The 25,006-nt window shown below is 41.1% G+C and overlaps 1 protein-coding gene across 2 annotated transcripts in view; it reads left to right on the top strand.

The window, feature by feature from the left end:
* The window catches only part of col1a2 (collagen, type I, alpha 2), a 35,638-nt gene extending 17,244 nt beyond the window's left edge, over positions 1–18,394 (top strand). For both annotated transcript variants that reach the window (XM_064348270.1, XM_064348269.1), the window contains 30 exons: positions 992–1,090; positions 1,786–1,839; positions 1,980–2,078; positions 2,753–2,806; positions 3,837–3,890; positions 4,137–4,190; positions 4,499–4,552; positions 5,217–5,261; positions 5,552–5,650; positions 6,149–6,256; positions 6,558–6,611; positions 6,727–6,780; positions 8,593–8,646; positions 8,934–8,987; positions 9,271–9,378; positions 9,931–9,984; positions 10,089–10,142; positions 10,686–10,847; positions 11,833–11,940; positions 12,178–12,285; positions 12,717–12,770; positions 13,381–13,488; positions 13,608–13,661; positions 13,765–13,872; positions 14,393–14,446; positions 14,568–14,675; positions 15,085–15,331; positions 16,065–16,249; positions 16,480–16,722; positions 17,417–18,394. In XM_064348270.1, the coding sequence (XP_064204340.1) occupies positions 992–1,090; positions 1,786–1,839; positions 1,980–2,078; positions 2,753–2,806; positions 3,837–3,890; positions 4,137–4,190; positions 4,499–4,552; positions 5,217–5,261; positions 5,552–5,650; positions 6,149–6,256; positions 6,558–6,611; positions 6,727–6,780; positions 8,593–8,646; positions 8,934–8,987; positions 9,271–9,378; positions 9,931–9,984; positions 10,089–10,142; positions 10,686–10,847; positions 11,833–11,940; positions 12,178–12,285; positions 12,717–12,770; positions 13,381–13,488; positions 13,608–13,661; positions 13,765–13,872; positions 14,393–14,446; positions 14,568–14,675; positions 15,085–15,331; positions 16,065–16,249; positions 16,480–16,722; positions 17,417–17,563 (2,838 nt within the window). In that variant the 3' untranslated portion in view covers positions 17,564–18,394. The remainder of the gene's footprint in view (positions 1–991; positions 1,091–1,785; positions 1,840–1,979; positions 2,079–2,752; positions 2,807–3,836; positions 3,891–4,136; positions 4,191–4,498; positions 4,553–5,216; positions 5,262–5,551; positions 5,651–6,148; positions 6,257–6,557; positions 6,612–6,726; positions 6,781–8,592; positions 8,647–8,933; positions 8,988–9,270; positions 9,379–9,930; positions 9,985–10,088; positions 10,143–10,685; positions 10,848–11,832; positions 11,941–12,177; positions 12,286–12,716; positions 12,771–13,380; positions 13,489–13,607; positions 13,662–13,764; positions 13,873–14,392; positions 14,447–14,567; positions 14,676–15,084; positions 15,332–16,064; positions 16,250–16,479; positions 16,723–17,416) is intronic.
* The last annotated feature ends 6,612 nt before the right edge of the window (positions 18,395–25,006 follow it).

Raw genomic sequence — 25,006 nt, 5'->3', positions numbered from 1 at the left:
ACACCTGGTGTCAAAAAGACGTTACTCCACCTGTAACTTGCCTCATCTTATCATATCTCATACCCCCGTTAGCCAATACTCCTGCATTGGTCTATATCTAAGAGAACACAATGCTAAATTTGTTATATATATATATATATAATGTAATTTCTATTTATGTGCACTGATAAACCCACTTAATATCAATATTTTGTGTCATATTGACTGATTTCTTTTGTAAAGTAATTAGTCATACTGTAATTGTGGTCTGCTATCTAAAAATAATGACCTTTGCATCAGGGGGATCTTTGCCTCCATGTCGGTCATTATTTTTCAATAGCAGGCCACCTTGGAATGGATTATCCCTTACATATAAACCATACCCATTCTGAACATTTGTTCAACTTCCTGTTGAATTTGCATTATTATTGATAACGCATCTATGCTGTACTTTTTCATTCACCAGCTGCAAAGTGGTGAAGAAACAAAGAATTATTCAATTAGTCAGTTCATTGAAGCTAAAATTCCGATTGAATTTGTAGGACAAAATCTTATAGTACTTCACTGTACAGAACGCATTGAGAAGTGACCTTAGTGGTATAGTATGACACTGTAGTTCAAAATTAAGTGGAGAAGCACTGTAAACATGCAATTGCAAATACAGGATGCACACACTTTGCGCTGTATAAATGCAATGCTAAAACTCAGCCGGACAGAGGGATTTACAGATTTTTAAAAAGTGCCAATATGTGGTTGTATGAGAAAATAAAACACAAAGACATTGTCTATTTGAACATACTATTCCAAGAACTTGGATATCCTTAAACCTTACACAAGCCCATGGCCTTGTGTGCACTCTTCTCGTGCAATTGAACAAATCTTTTGGATTTAAAAAAATGTCCAACTCAGCACTCTTTTATGGTTGACAAATATTTGGTAGCCAAAAGTTACACTTCCAGTGAAATGTGAATGTAGGATGATAACCCAGGCTCTTCCCCTTTTACCCGCCTAGGGTATGCCTGGTGCCCGTGGTGCCGCTGGCCCCGCTGGCCCCCGTGGACCCCCTGGTGATGCAGGCCGTGCTGGTGAAACCGGTCTTCTGGGCGCAAGAGTGAGTACCCGTCCTGTCTGCCCCTTTCGGCATGACCCGGCGTGATGCCCCGTGGCATAGGGGTTGACCTGACCCTGTTCAGCATGTTCCCTGTCACAAAAATTTTTTGCAAATTTGCTAAACAACTAAATTGTAAAAATATAGAAATCTTGATATGTTTTCGGGGTGAGAACTGGTCAATGATTGATAGACACCAGGCATGTGCTTACCTACAGATACAAGGCTGCTTACATGAAATGCTGATATATCCTTCTAAGACACAGGAATTCATGTTTGCCCCCGTAGCAGTCTCTGGTATTAATCTCAAGAACCATACAGTATATTCTACTTTGCTGAGGCCTTCAGTACAAAATAAGATAATGTTTTAGGAAATATTTTCACTGCAACCTGTTGTTATCATCCAAGACAAAAAAATTATGTAAAAAATTTAAACTTATGTTGGGTCCCCGGAGGATATATTCAGGTTTAGGATGCTGTACATTGTTTTTAGCAGTCTGTAGACTTGATGCAATGTTTTACAAAATAAATAAATTAACAAATAAATAAATAGACAATGTAGTATGCCACATGAATTGCAAGCAAGAACATTAACTTGATGAGGATTGGGAATAATTAAAATATGTGTGATACAAATCTTCCAAGAGAACAATTAAAAATGTATGGGATTTTTCATAAAATCTTAATTTTTTTCCTAGGGTCTTCCTGGTAGCCCGGGACAGTCTGGCCCCCCAGGAAAGGAGGGTCCTGCAGTAAGTACCGACCACTTTATAACTGATACTGTTGCACAAAAAGAGTGAATAACATATTTATAAATGTGGTTTTACTCTATGTAGTGCCGTGATGTACTGTGCAAGTGATCACTGCTAATGATATCTGTTGTGGCATTTAGGGCGCTTCTGGTCAAGATGGCCGCTCTGGTCCTCCAGGACCTACTGGCCCCAGAGGTCAGCCCGGTAGCATCGGATTCCCTGGTCCTAAGGGCCCCGCCGTGAGTACAGTCACATGACTCCGATCTTTTTCATTTTCTTTCCCATAACAAAGAACTTGCAACTTTGAAAAAAGAAGAAAAAACAATTGCCAGAAATACTTGTGTACAGAGTGGTTTCAAAACATCTGTAAGTTATACTCAAATCCAGAAGCAGAATTAGCGGGGGTGTAGTGCACCCATATAAGTAGCCATGGGGAGTCCCCCTCAGTACCCCAACATAGACACTAACTTAGGCCTAATTCATAAAAAAACATTCTTTAATGAATGTTGACAAGTAACATTTCAGCATTTGTATGAAAAAAAACAAATACTGTGTTTATTTTTAAGAGCTGACATTGAGATGTATTGTATCTTTAAAATGGAATTGCTATTTCTCATCATGCTCATCATCCACCCATATGTATGACAGGCTAGCTCTGCCCCTGCTCAAATCACTTTCATTTTATATTCAAACTTCTGTTTCTTAATTAATGAGCAATGTTCTGTTTGATGAATGGATGTTCTGCAATTCTGTGCACTGTACCCTGACCGTAATGGTGGAGTTCACAAACCAGTATTGTACACTGCTGTTAATGTAACTGGTTCCGGACTGGTATATTGAGCCTCAGCACTCAAGTAGGTGTAGCAGGATGAAGACCTCCATGCGTGGCTCAGTGTCCTTTCATTTCTTTCAGGGTGAGCCTGGAAAGCCTGGTGATAAGGGAGGAGTTGGTCCTTCTGGTCTGAGGGTAAGTATTACTCTGTGCTGAGATCAGACACATAATAATAATAATAATAATAATAATTATTATTATTATTATTATTATTATTATTATTATTATTATAGCTAACATTTTATAATGAAACACAACTGTAAATCAAGTACAATACTAATTGAACAAATAAAACAGGACCAATGTACAATGGAGCTAAACATGCAATACAACACATACAAAACATGTATATAGAATATATGATACAATAATATACAATAGATAAATGAATATGTCATTTAAAAGCAATCATACGAATGAGTGTTTTGGGTCATTTAAAATGTCCAATGGATGGTGGTCTGCTGGGGTAAAGCATTCCATAGTTTAAATGGATAAAAACCACCCTCCCCAATTCTCCTGTTATATATTTTGGAAGGATAAGACAGCCCTTTCAGTCTCACGCTCCTTGAAGTTCAGTCTCCAGCACCTTGTCCCTACTGGCCTGAAGGTGCACAGTTTCTCACCCATTATTTCATGCAGCTTATCCCATGGATGCAAAAACCAATCAGCGATAATTTTCGTCTGCAGTAGATGCCCATGGCTCCCATTGATCCTTTACAGTGCTGCATTGAGAAGGAAAAATCCGCCCTTGTCTTGTAATAAGGAGTCAATCCAGTCAGGAAAACACTTCACACTAGATCCAATTATAAAAGGAGTACACCTGCTGACAGTCAATGCCATGCAAAAAAAAAAATTATTTATGGCGATCTTTTGGTAAGAAGTTGAAAAAAAACTTTTTATTTTGTCAAGAAGTTGGAGCTTTCTGGCTTGTGAGATATTTGTATCTGGCTCACGGGGTTACTCAGTCATCCCCTTTCGTATAGAAGATACAAGCAGTGATGAATAGGACAAAACACACCATTTTATATAACCTGCAAAAAGAAATATAACAAGAATAATATCATAGATAACAACATGTTAAACCTTCAACATATATAATAAAAGGTTTAAAGATGATGGATTCTGATGAAATGGCCGCTTATCTTTGTCCCTTTTGTCTGTTTAGGGTCCATCCGGTCCCGATGGAAACCCTGGACCCGCTGGTGCTGTGGGAGCTGGTGTAAGCACTGCGCCTCGGCGTCATACGACCATTTCTGTTACACCATGCAGCTTAGAATGTTTTAGACTTTATTGTCTTCTGCTGGAGATTCTTCTCCACAAAAAATGTGATTTGGCAAATTGTAGTCACAACAGTGCTGGTTAGCAGGACGGAGTGTAAAAGAGTCGTTTCCCATTCATAATGCTGACAGTGGCAGGGATGAAACTCTGGCCGTGATAATGAAAATGTTTTGTTATTCCACTGCAGGGTAACACCGGTGAGAAAGGAGAGCAGGGACCCTCTGGCGCCCCAGGATTCCAGGTTTGTATATGAATACCCAAAAATGCAAGACTGGCGTTTATACAGCAAGACAAAGGAAAACGTTTGGTTGTGCAGATTCTGGACTCCTGTTATACTTCACTAAATAGAACTTTAAGGAGCTTCCATTTAACATACAGTTACATTATTTTTCTGATGATTGCGCATGACTGATTGATTGATTGATCGATCGATTGATTGAATCATTCATTCATTCATTTCTGTATTGACTGATTGATAGGATACTTGGATGGTTAATTGATTGCTTGATTGATTATTTGGATGACTGATTCAATCGTGCCTCCCTTCAGGGCTTGCCTGGCCCCGCTGGAGGTGTTGGTGAAGCTGGCAAACCTGGCGATCGGGTCAGTAACTTTCCAACGAGTTTGAGCTTACATGGCACCCAACAGGGTAACAATGTCACATGAGGCCACATGACACATAGGGAAGTGGGGACACAACACCATGTTCCCACTAGCATATTGCTAAATGCCATCATTCAATGAACTAACTCGCTCATTTTATGCACTGTAATGAAGACACTGGTTCCAAATAGTCGCATATTGATTACTGAACTGTGCATCTCAGATCAGAAAACTGGCTACCGGTTACGTGAGTCACATATTGGGCTCCTATCAGATGTTTTGAAAGATTGTATGACTATAGACATGGCAGTATTTAATAAGCTACAAGGGCAAACAAGTCACATTAACTTGGATATTTCTTGGGCCCATTCCCCATCCCCTTACTTTCGTACCCAACAAGAAAAATATAACTTTCGGTGGATTCTGGGATTAGACAATGTTTCAAATAGTTCCAACCATAAATTGCAAAAACCATGGTAATGGAAAACACTGCATGTTTAATATAAGTCATCAAACACATTTCTAAAAATTATTGAAATTATTTAGTTGTTATGTCATGGAATATAAAAACTCATTTTCTGTTTTGTTTTGAGGTGCTTTTATATGTTTCCCTTTGGAATGTGAAATAATACACAATTTTAAAGAAATTAAAACTTCTCAACAGGGTGCTCATGGAGAACCAGGATTACCAGGGCCTGCTGGTGGGAAGGTACATTTTTTATTTTTTATTGTGTTATTATTTACTATATTGTCCTGTTATTTTCCGTTATGTCTTAATACAGTTTCAGTAATTCCTTTGGTAGTATCATTTGATATTATCTATTTGGTATTAATTATACATACTGTATATAACTCATTCTCTGTTACACCCACTTAGTACACAGGCGTACCATTCATTTGGGAAGAAAATGTAGTTGGAATTGACTAGCTGTGAAATGCACCTGTGTCCAACTGTGCTAGAGGAACAGAAATCAATGTAGCGACTGTCCCTTTCCACAGGGAGAGCGTGGAAACCCTGGACCTGCTGGTGGAACCGGTCCCCAAGGCCCTATTGGCTCCCGTGGACCTGCTGGTCCTGCTGGAACTGACGGAGGCAAGGTATGCGAACCGTGAACGGACTTTATTTCAGGTACCAGGTACTTTCAGCGCTCACAAAAAATGCATACGCAGAAGCGAAAGCTTGTCATTACTGCACCGGGCGATTTTACTCTCTAAAATCTGTTTATGCTAAAGAAAACATTTTTGTGGGGTGTATTTGCAAAAAAATATGCATGTGTTTAAATGTTTTAAAAATTTAGCAGACCTTATCCACTTGCATTGCTTTTATGCATAGTATTTATTTATATAGCTGGACATAAATATACTGAAGCAATGCATGTTAAGTATGTTGCTCGAGGGTCTAACAGTAATGTCTTTCTTGGGAGTCCTTCGGGGACAAAGCCCATTCCTTAACTATTATACTACACAGCCACGCATATTGGCTGGCTAACAAAGCTGGCCCTGGCATTTACCAGATGCGTTCTCACTGAGCGTGGGGCGCAAAAGCGTTTTCAGTGCCGGACCAGCATTCCACAGTGATGTTCTTCTGTCCCTCAGGGTGAGCCTGGTCCCGCTGGACTTGCTGGTGCCCCCGGTCACCAAGGACCTTCCGGAATGCCCGGCGAGCGTGGTGGCGCTGGCACTCCTGGAGGCAAAGGCGAGAAGGTGAACCTCCTTTGCGTGCCCCGGCGTATTTCCCCAAGCAATGAGTCACTTAATCGCGCCCATTAAGAGTGGCAAGGGTGCAGCCTTAGTCTTAAGGAGGAGAAAGGCTGTATTGGGAAAGGCTGTAGGGGCTGCAGGGACCCTATATATTATATTATATCTGTTTGAAAAAAACACTTGTCTCCTGGTTTTATGTGCAGTAGGATGAATTAGTACAACATACTGTAGGAAGAGTCTGGCTCACAATTATTTACCCAGCAATTTCATTAACGTTACAACTCCTCATTGTCTTCAAACCTAGGGAGAGGCTGGACACAGAGGACTGGAAGGCAACTTTGGCAGAGATGGCGCCCGTGTAAGTATTATTTTTTTCAGTCATTGTGTTGTCCGATGTTATTTCTTTCTTTCTTTCTGTCTTGTGCGATAAGTGATCGTTGTATCTTGACTGTGGCGCATTCGCTCCTTCTCAGGGTCCACCAGGACCTAGTGGACCTCCCGGACCTTCTGGTGCCAATGGTGATAAGGTAAAATATTTTAAATTTATCCTCAGAAAAAGTTCCCTGAAGCTTTGCTTGTGTAGTGGTTGATAACAAGAAATAGATAAACTTTGTTCAGTATGCTGTTATAATGGTCAGCCCTGGTGCTTGATAGGAGTATCTGTCACAGGGCCTAGAAGAGAAGACTGTAAGCTAATGCCACTGTCAATTTTTCATGTTGGCTTGGACCAACACATTATTTTATACCACCCACTTCTGGTATTGTGCATGAATTACAACATTTATGAGATTAATTAAATCAATACGTTAGATATGTTTTAGAAAGAAACAACCAATCTGTTGAACAATTCCGGTCCTTCTTCGGGTCTGACAACTAGTTCTAGGATTTTTCACTGTAATTAGGGGCAGATAGTCCTCATTATGACTTTTAATCAATCAAAGAAATTTGGTCAAAGCTATTCTTGATGCCGAATATCACCGCTGTCAGGATATCTTTCACTCCTCAGACCTCAAAAGATTTTCAGAGGTTGCGACACTGAGGCCCTGTCCACACGTATACGGATTTTTCTGAAAACGTCTTTTTTTCCCCCTACGTTAAAAAAAAAAAAAAATCCTATCCACACGACCAGCGTTTTAAAAAAAATCTCCGTCCACAGGCAAACGCTAAAACGATTGCCGCATGCGCAATACACCAATTGCCATGGTAACTGATGCACGAGTTGAGGTCATGACGTCAGCGTTTTCATAAAGCTCTGTTTTTCTTGTCCACACGAAGACAGGGAAACCAGAGTTTTGAAAAATCTCCACCTTGGAAGGCGTTTTCAAAAAGCTTTGTTTTCAGTGACCCAAAATGCCGTTTTCGTGTGGACAGGAGGCCAAAACGGAGGGAAAAAACTACGTTTTCAGAGAAATCCGTATACGTGTGGACAGGGCCTTAGAGTAGACTTTAAAGGGTCAGATATGAGCGCATTCAAAATAGACTTGAAACAGACACTGTCACTAATTTCATAGGCCCTTAAATGACAAATAATCATAACTGTGTTTACAATGGTGTGAGTATAAAGAAGTATCCTCCACATAATGTGGAATATTTTTTTGCTATAACAAGGATTGTGAGAGATCAAGGCTTCCGCGAGTGACCACGGCATAACCCCAAACCAAACATTGTTTTATACTGACCAGACAGGATGAACTTTAATGCTGACAGCATCTGTGAACTTGTATTTTACTGGGTAAACTATTGCCATAGCTTTTGATGACAATAAACATCAAATCCTCCAAGAAGGATCTCATAAATGTATTCAACCATAAATCTGAAAGAAGGTTATATAATTAAGAGACTTAGGTCTAGCTACCCTGAAAAGCTTTGACACCAGGTACTTGTGGCTCATACCACAGATTAAAATAATTTTATGGGGGATGCATATGCTTTTGTCAGATTTATGCCCCGGAATTGGATAGGCTTGGTAAAAGCTAGGTCAAGGCCATCATTACAGTGTTTTAGAAGCAAGTTCAGTTCTGCTAGATTTGCTCAAACTTGTGTGAGCAGAGCAACATTTTTTCATATACACCTTGTCATAATTCCTTCACCAAACTCAAAACTCTTTTTTTTTCTTTCAAATGGAAAATAAGTGAAAACATTGTCGACAAGGGTTAGGGTTAGTGTTAGGGTTAGTTTTTCATCAGCAAAGAAAACTGTTCACCTCATCTTTTTATCTTATTTAGCAAAAAAGCAATAGGAATAAAATTCTAAAGTCTAAATATAAAACTGAAATGGTTGTTGAGATTTTTTGGGGTTTTTGCAGTGTAGTCTTCATTTCTAAATTTGTTCTTCCCCAGGGTGAATCTGGCTCCTTTGGCCCTCCTGGCCCCGCTGGTGCTCGTGGTGCTCCTGTAAGTATCTAATGTCTCCTGCACATGTAATCTTTGACTATCCACCATGTGAACTAGCAGTTGAAGGTACCCATGTGTTCTCCATCATGCATCTGTCATGCATAACAATGGACCATGGACCATGAATTCAATGGTCTATAATTCAATATGACTGTCATGTATTGCCTGTAAAGGTCAAAGTAGTTCTTATGCAGTTGATGGCAATTTCATGACTTTTTTTGTGACTGTGGTGTTGACATGTACTCTAAACGTGTCAGAGCTCGATGGAATCTTCTTTTCTGTTCTAGGGTGAGCGTGGTGAGTCTGGCCCTGCTGGAGGTCCTGGCTTTGCTGGACCCCCTGTAAGTATACACAGTATCTTAATCAGTAGGCATAATATCTATAGTAATAATTGTTACAATAGCTTATTTTTCTTAGTCTTTTTACAGGAATTGGCATTAAAAAGATATGCAGACCTCCACACAAACATGCCCGCACACACATGCACATACATGTGCGTACACACACACACACACGGTTAAGAGTAAGATATGTTTGGTTATGAGTGAGGTTAAATACCTTTGTTTGACCTTTGAAGACGTGTCCTGTATTGTTCCGGAGTGACATGTCCCGTGTCCATTGCAGGGTGCTGATGGTCAGCCTGGCGCACGTGGTGAGAGAGGCCCAGCTGGTGGAAAGGGTGATGTTGGGCCTGGCGGACCTGCTGGCCCTGCCGGAAACAGTGGACCCGCTGTGAGTTTCACTTGTACAGCATTCGCTGTTACGCGCAAGCTCACTTTCATGATATTCTGTAGATAATGATACCACCTTTCTTTTCATTGACGTATATAAAAAAATAATGCTGCAACTACATTAGGTAGCCCTGCTACAAGATCTTGAAATTACAGGCCCCTTCCTCCACCAAGCCCCTTTCGCTGAAGGAGCTCCATGACTGGTTGCTTGTTTCTGATACTGTTAGTGATTTGTAACCTGCTTCTATGGTGGCACGGTGGTGCAGTGGTGAGCACTGTTGCCTCGCAGGAGTTCGCATTTTCTGCCCACGTTTGCAGGGGTTTCCTCCCACACCAAAAGACATGCGTGTCAAATTTGGTATACTCCTGCCATTGCCCTTGACCAAGTCATTGGCCTCAGAACTGGAGCTGGTTCCCTGGCACTGCACTGTGGCTGCCCATTGCCCCTAAGTAACTTGGATGGGTTAAATACAGAGGAAAAATTATGCCGCAGGGTTCAATAAAGTTATTTTCTTATCTAATCCTCTCATCATCTCTGCTTTCTGGCTTTTAGGGCCCATCTGGTCCTGCTGGCCCCCCTGGTGCCCGTGGTGATGGCGGTCCCCCTGTAAGTACCGTTGCCCAGATCAGATAAGCTCAAGAGCACACATTCATCCGGTGGTATGGTATGGTCTTCTGGTAACACGTGTCTCTGTGTCATTTCTGTCCCAGGGTCTGACTGGTTTCCCTGGTTCTGCTGGCAGAGTTGGAACTGCTGGCCCAGCTGTGAGTGTTATGCATTCATTTTGGGGAAACACTATAAAACACCTGCACATTTGCAGTGGTTTGAAACCAGGCTTAGCTCTGCTTTGGTGTATGTAGAGATTAGAGCTGTATTCAAGTGGTCATTCACCATTCAGCACATCACACATGCTATTTAATGGCTATTATACCTAGAAATTGACATTTGGCATACTGATTTGACATTAGCTGATAGTCAATTATTATCAGGCTCCATTTTGTAAGCCACTGTTGTGAAATCAAGTATAAATGCTAAACTGAGTTCTTCTTCAGCAACTATCCATCATTCATATTAGCACTATTTTTACCATATATTTTAGTTTTATGCCTGATATCTGAAGAATGTATCACATTCATTAAACCATTTGCTGTATTTGAGAACTGAGGTATGTGGACATACCTGTTTGATCTGAAGACTTGTACAAGCCCACATTCACACCTCAACTTTATCAATGTGATTGGACACCCTCTGTGGTGGAAGGCATTGTGGCTCCAGTACTAGCATACCACTCTGTGTTCCCTCCACAGGGCATCGGTGGGCCACCTGGACCTTCTGGCGCTGCTGGAAAGGACGGCCCCCGTGGCCCCCGCGGTGAGCCTGGCCCCGCTGGAGTTAATGGAGAGCAGGGTATCGCTGGACCTCCCGGAGCTGCTGGAGAGAAAGGCCCAAGTGGAGAGAGCGGTCCTCCTGTGAGTCACGCCGTCATCTCTACGAACATTATAATCTTGATTTGCAACTTTAAGAAGCTGGGACGATTTTATCACACACTACCACAGAAGTGTATTTGCTGCTTTTTTCCCATAGGCAAAGCCTTTAAATATAAGCACTGTGTCCGTAATACACCTATGATACCACCATAATGCAAAACTAGCAAGTTGTTTCTAATGGTCATGTTGTCATTTGGTAGTTTTGTTTGGTTTTTAGAGAATTAACTGGCCATAGTACTGTATGTATGTGGACTACATTTCCATACAGCATTGAGTTCAACAATGTGCCCTTCCCGTGTTTCAGCTTACCAAGTCCTAATCTAGCTAGCTAATGTCATGGCAGTTACAATAAGCAACCATTATAATTCAGGGCATGTCAAGGAGTGCAGTTACTATCTGGGACAGCTAACGGGTTCCGTAAGGGCTAGCATGCTCCTGGTAGGGATATGTAGTTTTTAAAAAATTAACTAATATTAACTAACTCAGAGGTCGTTTTCACTTTTCAGTACTTTATCACTTTTTCACTATTGTAATAATGTCTGGGTGGTTAAAAGCTGGTCTGGCATTTTTATATAATCGTTAATACCAAAATGTGAATAGGGAAGATTGCTACATGAATGTGATTCAACTTCCGGCGTCATAGACACACCCCACTGTGGTCTAATAGCTATTGACTAAATTTCTATTAATAATTCTTCACATTTTCAGTAAAAAATCACTCTTCGCTTTAATGGGATTTTGTTCTGGTGAAAATTATAAGACTGTGTGAACATGAAAGTTTCATGACAACAGTCCATCTAGGCTCTGCTGCATTTCTATGGTCTGGTGCACACTGAGCACTGTGTCAAGCCTGTCCACCATTGTAAGGTTCCTAAAGCTATTTCACCTCTTAATAACTCTGCATGATGTATTTCGTAAAGGGACCAATCTTAGTTACAGATGTTCCCCATTGTGTATGCTCCCTCAGGGCGCCGCTGGTATTCCCGGGCCCAAGGGTGTCCTCGGTTCTCCTGGTTTCGTTGGTCTTCCCGGCTCAAGAGGCGACCGTGGTCTTCCAGGCGGTCCTGGCGGTGTTGTAAGTATTACCGTCTTCATCATGTCGTTCGGCTGTGGTACACTGAAAACTTCTACGAAATATCTTACTTCTGATTATCTATTATGTATCAAATTTCATTGAGCATTGGAAAAAATACATCTGGCATTTCATTCAGAAATACGCTTTGTATCCTGCACGAAAACATATTGCACAATGCATTAGAGGTGTATGATTGTCCTGCTGTGGTGGTGACCTTTGCTGTTCTGTGTGATTCAGGGTGAGCCTGGTAGGCTGGGCCCAGCTGGACAGGCTGGAGCTCGTGGACCTGCTGGTAACATTGGCATGCCTGGTATGACTGGTCCCCAGGGAGAAGCAGGTCGTGAGGTAAGTGCGGAGTCAGGATCACATTCACACTGTTCTTTGGCCCTTTGCAGATGGTAAATTTATCCTTATCTCCACTTTTTAGTGTATGACAAAGTCTGTTTTTTAACTACATTTTTAACATGGTTTAATTAGGTTCCTGCTGTGTTAAGTGTTTTCTCATGCACTAGCCATTGTAAATGTACTGATTAGTTTAGTGTAATCTAAGATTATAGGTACCATGAAAAAGAGGGCATGTGAGATTCTGTGAGTTAATTATGCACCATTTGCCTTTGCTCAGTTTCAGTGAAGTAAAGCCTCAGAATTCTCACCTGTCAGGTACATTGTAAAAATATATTCTAGATGAAAAAGAACACCCAAGCATTTATTTACAGCACTGCCCCGGGATGCTCTCAGGGCTATCTTGTTTAACACCGTTTGATTTCTTTCTGCAGGGTAGCCCTGGCAACGATGGTCCTCCCGGCCGTCCTGGTGTTCCTGGTTTCAAGGTAAACTTCTCCAGACCTTTGAGAATATTAATGAGCACCTGAAATTACTAGCTTAGTGAGTAATCTGCCGATACTCACTGGAGATGTACATACACAGACACATATGCTTGCAGTTACAGTAAATAGTACACTGTTCTATCCATTACATTTACATTACAGGCATTTAGCAGACGCTCTTATCCAGAGCGACTTACACAATTTTTACATTGTATCCATTTATACAGCTGGATATATACTGAAGCAATTTTGGTTAAGTACCTTGCTCAAGGGTACAACGGCAGTGTCCTACCCGGGAATCGAACCTACGACCTTTCGGTTACAAGCCCAGTTCCTTACCCACTGTGCTACACTCCGTCCTATCCAAAAGACTATGGAGCTATACAGAATACATAATATCATAATACATAATATCATAATTATAATCATAAATAATCATAATATCATAATATCAATAATCATAAATATCTTTCATTGCCCATATGTTTTTATGTTGTTTTCTGATCAAATACCACAGTAATACATAATCAAGCGAGCCCCATGCTTCTGTTGAATTTTGGCACATTTTGGTGCCGTGTACAGTGAAGTCACTGATATTGTGGCCTTTCTGCAGGGCGATCGTGGTGATCCTGGCGGTCCTGGTCATGCAGGAACCGCTGGTGCCCCTGGAGCTCATGGACCTGCCGGTGCCGCTGGCAGAGCCGGAAACCGCGGAGAGACCGTAAGCGCCCGACCTCACCTCAACTTGGGACGATGCAAACGCGAGAGTTCCGTCAGAAAGAGACTTAAGAACAAACCGTTTGAACCGCTAACCGCGAATGTGTTTCTGCTCATTTTTAGGGTCCCGGTGGTGCAGGTGGTCCCGTTGGCCCCGCTGGTGCGAGAGGCGCTCCTGTAAGCCATCCGAATGTCGAGCGAGTGCATGCTCTTTTTTTTTTTTTTGTCGTCGTTTGTCTTTCTGTCTTTCCCTGACAGGCTCTCTGGGTTTGTGTTGTAGGGCCCCGCTGGACCTCGTGGAGAGAAGGGTGTCGGCGGAGGAAAGGGAGAGAGAGGCTTGAAAGGACTGCGCGGGCACACCGGCCTGCAGGGAATGCCCGGGCCTGCCGTGAGTGACCTCTGACCTCAAACGCATCAGCGCCACAGCGACATGTCACCTGAGCAAACGCATGTCACAGAGCATTGCGATAAGCACTGGGCATGGCAGAGAGCAGCACCTGGGATCATTTTAAATTTACATGTTGAGAACGACCCTCGACCTGGCTAAGTGCCACAGCATTTATAATCAGTTGTTCTACCAGGTAGCCTTTTAGCATATTTGAAAATGTTTGATACAGCCCTGGGGATAAAATAAGTATTTTAGACATGCACACTGTGCTTTGCATTTTTCTCAGCCTTTTGGCTGAATCAAGCATCATTTCTTATTGTACAGTAATCCAGTCCCACGCATATTGCTTTGACCATGCCCTCTGAAATATCTACATTTGTATGTCACTTATTACAATAATGGAATGTCTAAATGAGATATGAGATACTAGACACTAGATGGCCCCATTTTGAGAAATGTACAGCCCAGCATCTCCTGTCTGTTCTTAACCGGTTCTGACCGGTTCTCTGCCTTCACACAGGGTATGGGTGGTGAGCAAGGTTCTGCTGGTCCCGCCGGTCCCGCTGGTCCCAGAGTAAGTACCGTCACGCGGGCGTCGTCACACGGGCCCCCGAGGCGCGCCGAAGCTCATCGCCAGTGCGTTTCGCGGGGCAGGCTGCCTTTTTTAACGCCCCTTTCCCCTGCGCTTTGATTAGGGCCCAGCCGGTCCCCACGGCCCCCCCGGAAAGGATGGCAGAGCTGGCGTACACGGAACCATCGGGCCTGCTGGCCACCGTGGTGCCCCCGGACACGTCGGCCCAGCCGTGAGTATGCCTCGTCACGCAGCCCCCGGCCTAGCTGCCAGCGCGCGCTCACAAAACCTTGATTTACACGGTTAAACTGATGCTATGGTAACATTTGCGGTAACGTAGGTTAGCATTTATCTATTGGAAGGCCAATTTCAATGGTAAAAGCTCAATAATGATAAAGTAATAATATGCACGCACCTGGGCAAGCAAGTTTATGACTTGCCATAACTTTACTGACTTAGCCTATGCTTACCGTGTGAACTAGATTTGATGTTCACGGCTACGGATACCTCATACTTTATGAGTATTATACCTCATCTGACTGTGTTCTGTAGTTGTTATAACCACCTTTGGCCTGCAATTATTGCACATCGCTTTGGAGTCAGGGCAGGATAGACCCGGTTGTCCCTGTGCTTGAGCGCAGGGTCCCCCCGGAATTCCCGGTCCCCCCGGCCCCCCTGGTGCATCCGGCGGCGGTTATGACGTGGGCGTCGGCTTTGAGGAGTACAGAGCTGATCAGGCCTCCGTCAGGGCCAAGGACTACGAGGTTGACGCCACCCTGAAGTCTCTGAACACCCAGCTGGACAACCTGCTCACACCCGAGGGCTCCAAGAAGAACCCAGCCCGCACCTGCCGTGACATCAGGCTCAGCCACCCCGAGTGGACCAGCGGTGAGTCTCCTCAGCATCAGCAAACACCTCAGAGACCCATATCCAAGATGAGCACCATCAGTATCAGACGTCTGATTGGAATGCCTGTTCTATCAGAGCAATGAGCTTACTAACTAGCTAGCTAGCTAATTGTCTCAAACCAGACACATAATGTACTGTGCTCTGCACTGTGAGACTGGTTGTGCGACTAACTAGGTAGCTATTCAGGTAATGATACCTAACTGTGCAATAGCAAGTTAACAAGCTAGCAAGCTAACCAGTAAGATAAACAGCTAAACTTGCAGTCATGGCTACCATTTAATATTGATGAAGTTTACTAATCAAGTGTCTGCAAGGGCTTATTAGTCTCTCTAAAAGGTTGCCGTTTGAATTATATGCTGGTAAGAAAGTGAGTGGTTCTCAGCCCTGTTTCTTAGAGGGCTACAGGGTCTGCTGGTTTTTGTTTTCACTTTGAAATCTGCAACCAGTTCAGACTCCTGAAGCAAGGTGATTCCAGCACACTGAGTAACACATGACCTCAATTGAAAGTGAGTGCTGAATAACAATGAAAAGCAGCAGGCCCCACCGTCCTGCAGGACTAGGGTTGCCAGCCCAATATTATTTTATGTAACCAAGTAAAATGGGAATCTACTGCAGACAGGTGATCCTTATTTAACCCTCCACGCCTCGCTCCGAGCAAAATACCTGTGTGGTCGGTCGAGACACGCTCACATCACTCCCGCTTCCTCCGTAGGCTACTACTGGATCGACCCCAACCAGGGCTGCATCATGGATGCCATCAAGGCCTACTGCGACTTCACCACCGGCCAGACCTGCATCTACCCCAACCCCGGCACCATCGCCCGCAAGAACTGGTACAACAGCGCACAGAGCAGGAAGCATGTCTGGTTCGGCGAGACCATCAACGGTGGCACTGAGGTACGTAGACATGGATGGCAGGGAAGTCCCATTTCTCATTCCGTTTGTCTCTTTATCCATGCGCAAGGACCAGGCAGTTAAAATACTTATTAATTATGTATCGTCATAACGTCGGTAAAAAGTACAGAGGAGCAATTGTAGAAATTTGCAGCGACAAATCGATTTTGATTGAGTGCTTGGCTGACTGGCTAATCGTTTTGTTGGCTGATCGCTTTACGCTTCTGTTTCAGTTTGCCTACCACGAGGACACCATCAGCCCCCAGAGCATGGCCACCCAGCTGGCCTTCATGCGCCTCCTGGCTAACCAGGCCTCCCAGAACATCACCTACCACTGCAAGAACAGCGTGGCCTACATGGACGCCGAGAACGGCAACCTGAAGAAGGCCGTGCTGCTGCAGGGCTCCAACGACGTGGAGCTGCGGGCGGAGGGCAACAGCCGCTTCACTTTCAACGTACTGGAGGACGGCTGCACTGTAAGCCCCTCCTCCTTTCTCGCCGCCAATCAGACAGACCACACCCACAGTCAGGACACAGGGACAGAGCAGCATTTCACTGTAGTCATGCAGCAACCTTGCTGCTCCAAGGAAAATGGAACAACAGAACACTTTTGCCGCTCACCGACACGATATCGGTTTGAAGTTTTAGTATGTTTAAAAAAGACAAAATGTCAAAATGTGTATATACAAGCCAATTTTGCATGGCAATGACAAATTGCCATAGACAGCAGAATACCTTCATATCTGGAACAGTTATGATTAGCACTGCAGTCAAAACCATACTCAACATCACAAAACCCTACCCTGTCATATTTCATCAAGAATAACTGACGTAACCTATCCCAGTGTTATTTGAAAGTATTTTCATATTCCGATGTATAGTTCCCCTTTAAGTATTTATAATATGCATTGCATATTTTTATCAAAATTGTGTGTATAAATAAAATTTGATTCTGATTATTCCAAATATGTTACACTTAAAATATCCCTGTACACGAACTCCTGTACAAAAGGCCACATTATTGTAGCATTGTGAAAATGTACTATAAAATCCATTAGTGAAGAATCTTATGCTCGAAAGCATTTTCATTCAAATGATGTGGCTTTGATTTAACATGTCAGTGTTCATTCTCCATGCTGAAACATTTTCCCCATTTTTTTGCATTCACAGAGACACACTGGCCAATGGGGAAAGACAGTCATCGAGTACAGAACGACGAAACCATCTCGCCTGCCCATCCTCGACATTGCACCTTTGGACATTGGTGGAGCTGATCAAGAATTTGGTTTGGACATTGGCCCAGTCTGTTTCAAATAAATAGACTCATGATAAATTAAAGAGAGAAAGAAAAAAAAAAAGAAAAAAATCTCTGCCCTCTCTGTTTTTTTTTTATACTGAATGCTGATTTCCCTCTGCCCCTCCACTTGCTTAAATTGGGCCCTATCGGAGAAGACAACGGACTGATCGGAGCGTTGTGCAATGCAAATTAATACAGAAGCCAAAGGCACGTGGGAAAACACCTTGTTGTGGGACATGTCATCATCTGTAAAATAACAACGTGTAATAAAAAGATGAAAGTACACCACTTGTGGTCTTTGTATATCTTCCAAGGAGGAGGTTTAAAACCACAGCTTTTCAAAGGTTTAAACTACCTCATGACCGTATTGAGAAAATAAAAGAAAAAAACTTGCATCCCAATTGTAAGAGTTTAAAAGGCTTCAAGCTTGTTCCCGTGGTGCTCAGATACTTGAAGCGGTAACATGGTGCTATGCATACGGCTGCAGAATGAACCACTTTAAAACTGTATTGCTTTGTATTGACCTCCAGGTGGCGTCTCTTACAGTTTTTGCTGATAATCCCTTATTAAGCAGGTGGAACCCTCCTTCAAACTGTCTGGTTTTGACTCTGTTTTATTTCATTTCTTATTTGTGTCTGATTTTGTCCCTTCCCCCCCTCTCCCCACCCCTTTTTTTCAATCAGTTCCCCATGTTCACGCTGTTAAGCACATCTTGTCCGTCTAATCGGGATAAGAATGTCTCTCTCTCAAACAAACAACAAAGTTTATTGTACCTATTTTGTATATGTGAGATGTTTAAATAAATTGTGAAAAGTTCTGAAATAAAGCATGTCCAGTGTTCCAAAAAACAACACTATGAGTTAAGTGCTTTCCTGTTTATATATTGCAATGAACGTGAGGGTTGGGAAGAGAAAAAATGATCAGGCTCTTGTAATATAGAATCTCTTCCTCTTAATTTCACTTGAATACTGACATCACATGAAAAGAATGTAGTGTCAATATCCAATTTTAACTAAGACACTTAAACTTTGTTTTATTGTTGTTTTCTTGTATTTTTTTTCCGTTTCGGTCTGTTTCGGTCCCTCTGCAAACTTCTATAAATACTTTCCTTTCCTTCTTAATGGCTGGGCTCTGCTTCCCTCACCAAATGATACAATAATGTCATTTTGTTTCAGACAATTTGTATATCACCATATACAACGTTTCCTGTTTCAACAAAGCAAAATCATAATTAAACACTGATGAAGAATACTCTGGTCCTCCAATTAATGTTTTTTTTTTTTTTTCTTTTCATCTGGCAAAGTTCAATCTGCCTCTACTATGTATACAAAATAAAAAGGAAAATGGTGCTAATTATATTTCTTGACTTTCATATATTTTATATTGAAAACAATGGATGGATCTTGAAATTAGGGATTATTCGAAATCATCTCATACAATCTATTATTTCAAGAACTACTGTTAGTATGCTATTGTCCATTTTTCAATGGTCTGATTTTAACATATTTTTTCACATATTGATCTATGCTTTATGTGTCAATCTGCAATAGCTTCAATTTATCCACTTATTTAGATATAATAACTTGAGGCCAATGCAAGAAAGTCACAATTTCCTTTAAATTTTTCTTGTCTTTTTTTTTCTTTCGGTTAATCGTATATACCAAATTCATATGTAGCCAAAGGAATTGATTACAAATTAATTTTATTAAATTTATTGCATACGCATTTATTAAAATGGAGCCGTGGGTGATAAAGTCATATAATTTTAAAGAAATTTACTGAAGAACATGATCATACGATCATTGCTGGAATGGAGCTGCCCTGGAGTGTCTGATCCCTCCAGTATTATCACTGAGACTTGCACTTACTATTATGTGGTTTTACTCAGTCAATCTGACAGCAGATACTCGAACTGCTGTTTTCCTGAAGGAAATGTGCTGCCATCTTGTGGACATATTTGGAATACCACAACAGCCTCAGCAAACAACAGGGAAGTCGTGCATGTACATACATGGGGCTGTGTATTCATTTACAGTGTTTCAACCTGTTGAATTGTTGAGATTTCCACAAAGAAATGTCCTATAGCGGGCCAAATGGAAGGATGGATTTAACTCCCAGTCTGATTGATTAATTTAACATTGCCCATTCATGACAGTCTAGAGGATTGTGATAGGTCATCCCTCAGTGGCTACATTAAATTGAGCTTCATAAATTTCAGAATGTACAGAACAGTGCAATTTTATGTGTAATCATGAAATGTGACAAAGAAAGGACTTCCCATGGGCTTAGTTAGCAAAAATGTTGGCGAAGATGCCACCAAGGCAGACTGCTGTGTAGCCTGGAAACTGTTGGTTCGACGCAAGGTTATATCATTGGTCAATTAAGAACAGGATTCCACAGTGGACCACTACTGGCATTGTAGTAAGGTGGTGGGCCATTTCCTTATTTTATTACTTCTTTAGTTTGCCCTAAAAAAAGAAAACAAAGAAAAGAGACAAGCAAACTGAAATATGGCTACAAGCAGCATTTACCGGGATCCAAGCACTACGAGGAACAATTAAGAAGCACGTGATGGAATGCATCAAATTTAAGTATTTATTTTCAAATTGAAAGGCTGGTCATTTTATTTCTATAAGACTTTAATTTTAAGAATTTTGATTTGTTTTGAAATTTTAGAACTATCTAGTGCTACCGTTTGATTTGACAGGGCTACTTCTTTAGGGCTGGACTCTTGACATAGTTGTCAAGATGCTGCTGACATTATGTCACACGCCAAAGCAATTAAAGATATATTCGTAAAAGCCACACACAAGGACATGTTTGTTAACTTGTAATTTGGCCATTTAACACGTTTACCTAACAAAACATTAACATTAACATTACATCAAGCCTCCCAAAATCCAACTCATACATATCCATATATCTTAAAACTGGACAATAAAAGAAACAAAGACTATTTCTGTTTCCATTTCATTATTAAAATCAAACATTTCAGAATGAGGGAAAGACATTACATGCTGCTAAATGATACATGATAGAATTATGATGTTTAGAGACTTGATTTGTGGCTTCTGGTTGTTGTGTTGGATTAATCTGATCCTAAAATAATATGAAGAGACTGATAATCGAAATCTGAGTTGTAGTTTTAAAAATATTGAGATTTATACGTAAAAAATCTGAAAACAAGATGCCAGACTTGCTGAAGGATGACAGATTGCTCAAATCGATTGATCTTGCCTTTGCAAGCAAACATTTTCCCAAAAAACTAAGCAAAATACCATCTTTAACATCAGCATCTGCCATCTGGTACAGTGGCTCTATGATCTGCAACTGGTGGTGTCAAGCCTGGTTGATTTGGCGTGGAATGACCTTGGTACATAGATTTAGCCTCTTACGCATAGTATTGCAATGTTATTGTACTGCAGTGGGCCTACCAGTATATTCATAGTGCTGTACCTATGCAATTTCATTCACAAGCAATATGATCCATGTTGAATTTTTCTGCATTTTTAACAAAGTGTTCCACGTAAAAATATTTTTTACATAATGTGGGCACAATTAGATTGTGTTTGGTGTCCATTTCATTTGAAATATTTTTCCTATTTTTATTCATTAATATCAACCTTTTTGTGATTTATTTGCTGGTTCAACTGAAGCAAATTCAACCTCTATATTGTTAAAATATTGGAAATTTAAATGGTGGTTATTAGATGATCAGTAGGTGCCAAATTCAGGCAGTGGCGTTTTGGCCTAATCTCCTTACAATGTGCCAAGTTTAATAAGAATTGACCATTTAGTGAGAAGTGAGAAAAGTGGCAGATGATTTTTTTTTTAATTCAAAATGACTTCATTCAAGATGGCAATGATGGCATATACACTCACCGGCCACTTCATTAGGTGACATGAGTGGCACCCGGTGTGGCCTTCTGCTGCTGTAGCCCATCTGCTTCAAGGTTTGACGTGGTGTGCTTTCAGAGATGCTCTTCTGCATACCTCGGTTGTAACGAGTGGTTATTTGAGTTACTGTTGCCTTTCTTTCGAACCAGTCTGGCCATTTCCCTCTGACCTCTGCCATCAACAAGACATTTTCGCCCAGAGAACTGCTGCTCACTGGATATTTTCTCTTTTTCGGACAATTCTCTGTAAACCCTAGAGATGGTTGTGCATGAAAATTCCAGTAGCTCAGCAGTTTCTGAAATACTCAAACCAGCCCGTCTGGCACGAACAACCATGCCGCGTTCAAAGTCTCTTAAATAACCTTTCTTCCCCATTCTGATGCTTGGTTTGAACTTCAGCAGATCGTCTTGACCATGTCTACATGCCTAAATGCATTGAGTTGCTGCCACGTGATTGGCTGATTAAATATTTGCATTAACGGGTGCAGTTTGCAGTTGAACAGGTGTACTTAATGAAGAGTCTGGTGAGTGTATATATTACAAATTAGATTATTGTTCGCTGTAGAATGGATCCAAATTCTGCACAAAAGCTGTGCGTTTTAGTGAGTCGTTAAAATATCTTTTTTCATATTGATGGCCAATGGGCTGGGCCAATATAGGTCTTGAGTTGCGATTTACTGTATTTATGTATTATATTTCATCACTTTCCATTAAACCATTACATTACATTACATTACAGGCATTTGGCAGACGCTCTTATCCAGAGCGACGTACAACAAAGTGTATAACCATAACCAGGAACAAGTATGACGAAACCCCTAGAGAGAAGTACCGGTCCAAGTACAGGGAACAACCGCATAGTTCAACTTGGACCCTGATGGTTAAACTGATTAACACTAACACTAAACCATTGATGATTTAGCATTTTGATGATAAACCATGCCCACAGCAATGTTTGTAGATTGACTGCAACCTTGTTTTTGAGAGCAACCGTCTTTATAATAACTTTTTAGAACACCAGCCATTGAAAAAAATTTATAGGTTCCATATTGATATGCCAAACTGTTTAGGAGATGCATTTGACATGTTTTTAAAAAAATTCAATTTTAATTCATTTTAATAAATTTAATTAAAAGTAATTTGGTGTGCTTTTTGTGTCAATGGAATATTTGAGAACATGATGACATGATGATTGTGGATACAGGATGATTTCCAGTTTTTAGGTTAAAGTTATGATTATGTGAATATTGGAAACTTAAATGATAGCTATAGTGCCACCAAGTGGCCAATTGGCCCAAATATCCAAGTATCAGTATCTCCAAATATCGGTCAATGGCCATTTGGGACAACGGTCTGTCAAAGTCGCAAGTTTCAAAAGAATCACCAATGCAGCTAGGCCAATACAGGGAAAATAATGAAATGAGTAATAAAATTCCAAAATAGCCCATTCAAGATGGTGGTGACAAATAGAACACAGCATAGGGAACAGTATATATGTATCTCATAAAAAACACGTTTTCAATGTATAAAAATGCCAAGTTACTCAAAAGTACTGATGTCAAAATGACCCCAAGTTACGGTACTACAAACAATATAGGCTATCTTGCCTCACCGAAATTACATAAGATGTATTTCAAAGCAGTGCTACCCAATATTTCCTCAATTCTTTGAGAAAACGCAAAATCCCCTTAGTTTGGGGCTTTATTGTGTGGACATGTGAAGTTGTTTATGAAATCTGTCTGTTGAAAAGGGGTCAGAATGTACAGAATTAAATGTTTTTAAGGGCTGAGTGTCTGTGGCTGTTGTGGTTATTTCTGTGGGGAACCCTGAAAAGTGCCAAACTCTCGGTGCTGTATAGGTATGGGGCATGCCCCCGCCATGGCGTAACTTGGCGGGATGGCATACCTGCCATCCCAATGTTCTTAATGAGTTACCTGAGGTTTTCTCTACCTCACTCAATAACTATCCCTTCACTTCCCTCCCACCCCATTTTACAAAATGATTGGTCAGACTTCCAGTAATTAAATTACTTGTAATTACAGCCAAAGGAGGCTATATTGAGGAAGGAATGCCATGTCTAACATTATTTTTTAAGTAAAAGTCATCTTTTGAGTTATGACACGTAGAAATTGGAAAAAATGTTTGTACTTTGGTTTGTTATACAGTAAATGGGAATATATTAACTGAATTCTTCTTTACCTAATTTTTTAAAAGACTACAGGGAGCCTAATACTTTTGGCCAGTACTGTGTGTACGTATATATATATATATATATATATATATATATATATATACCGATCAGCCACAACATTAAAACCACCTGCCTAATATTGTGTTAGTAGGTCCACCTCGTGCCGCCAAAACAGCGTTGACCCGTCGAGAGTTTTTTAAATCATGTGGAAATAATTCACCCTCTAACAATATCTTAGCTTTTTATAGCCCTGTATCAACTAATAATGTAATAAATTACCAATAGTGTAATAACTCCCAATAATGTAATCCATTTGAAATTTGTAATAAACACCAATAATGTAATAAGTAGTATGTACTTCATTGATCCCCGGGGGGAATTTGCACTGTTGCAGCATCAAAGACAACAAAGTAACACAATCAGATACAAATTTACAGTAGATACAAAATATCAGATACAAATATACAGTAGATACAAATATATACAGAAATCCAAGTATACCAGAAGACACCTTCAGAGGTGGAGTCCATGCCTCAACGGGTCAGAGCTGTTTTGGTGGCAATATTAGGCAGGTGGTTTTAATGTTGTGGCTGATCTGTAATTTGTAGTATATCATTTAATTCTGATTTAATTGCTTTGCTTTTGGAAATCTCCAAGTACAAAATACTATCAGTCACACAATTAGATAAATATCCTCTGCAAGCAATAATGTTTCACAAGACTTAAATGAAATATATATTATTTATATTTATCAAATAAATGAAATATATCTCTCTGATGTCAAGCTCTGAGGCAATGCAATGCAAAAAAAATTTGCAAAGCACTATATGTAGCGCCTTGGTCAGCTGATAGTATCTATGTGTCATAGGAGCTGTGTGCCCCAGGAGAGGTTGTAATCTTGCTCCACAAGGGTCATGCTTTCGCCAGTTAATAAACAACTCTGTTTCACCAGTGGGAGATATGATAACCAAGAACACAGTCTTGGATTGTGTTACAAGTCTAGCATAGCAAACCACAAAGACGCCCACAGGCATTTTCAGCTATATAAATAGGGCCTGACGGAACAGATTCTTTGAACATTGGTTGCCAGCTCTTTGGTTGAAAGTTTGTCATTCTTTTAGGTTGAATTTTCCACAACAATGAGTGCAGATGCATGATGCAAGTTGATGCTGCACTCGTGAGTCATTAATTGCCACCAACAGGTCATTGCTTGACCCTATGTGCAGGCTTCAAAAAAAGCAGGCCACTGGACTGTAGCATTTGTCCAGCTGACGTATGGCTGAGCTGTCTCTCTTGACCTGCTTTCAGTATGTCATATTTCTTATGGGTGTGGCAGCCTTGTTGGCTTGCTTCACTGCTTCAATTGTTCGATGGGC

The sequence above is a fragment of the Anguilla rostrata genome, chromosome 8 (assembly GCF_018555375.3).
Source record: "Anguilla rostrata isolate EN2019 chromosome 8, ASM1855537v3, whole genome shotgun sequence".
In the NCBI taxonomy this organism is placed as follows: domain Eukaryota; kingdom Metazoa; phylum Chordata; class Actinopteri; order Anguilliformes; family Anguillidae; genus Anguilla; species Anguilla rostrata.
This window is presented reverse-complemented; position numbering and strand designations above follow the sequence as displayed.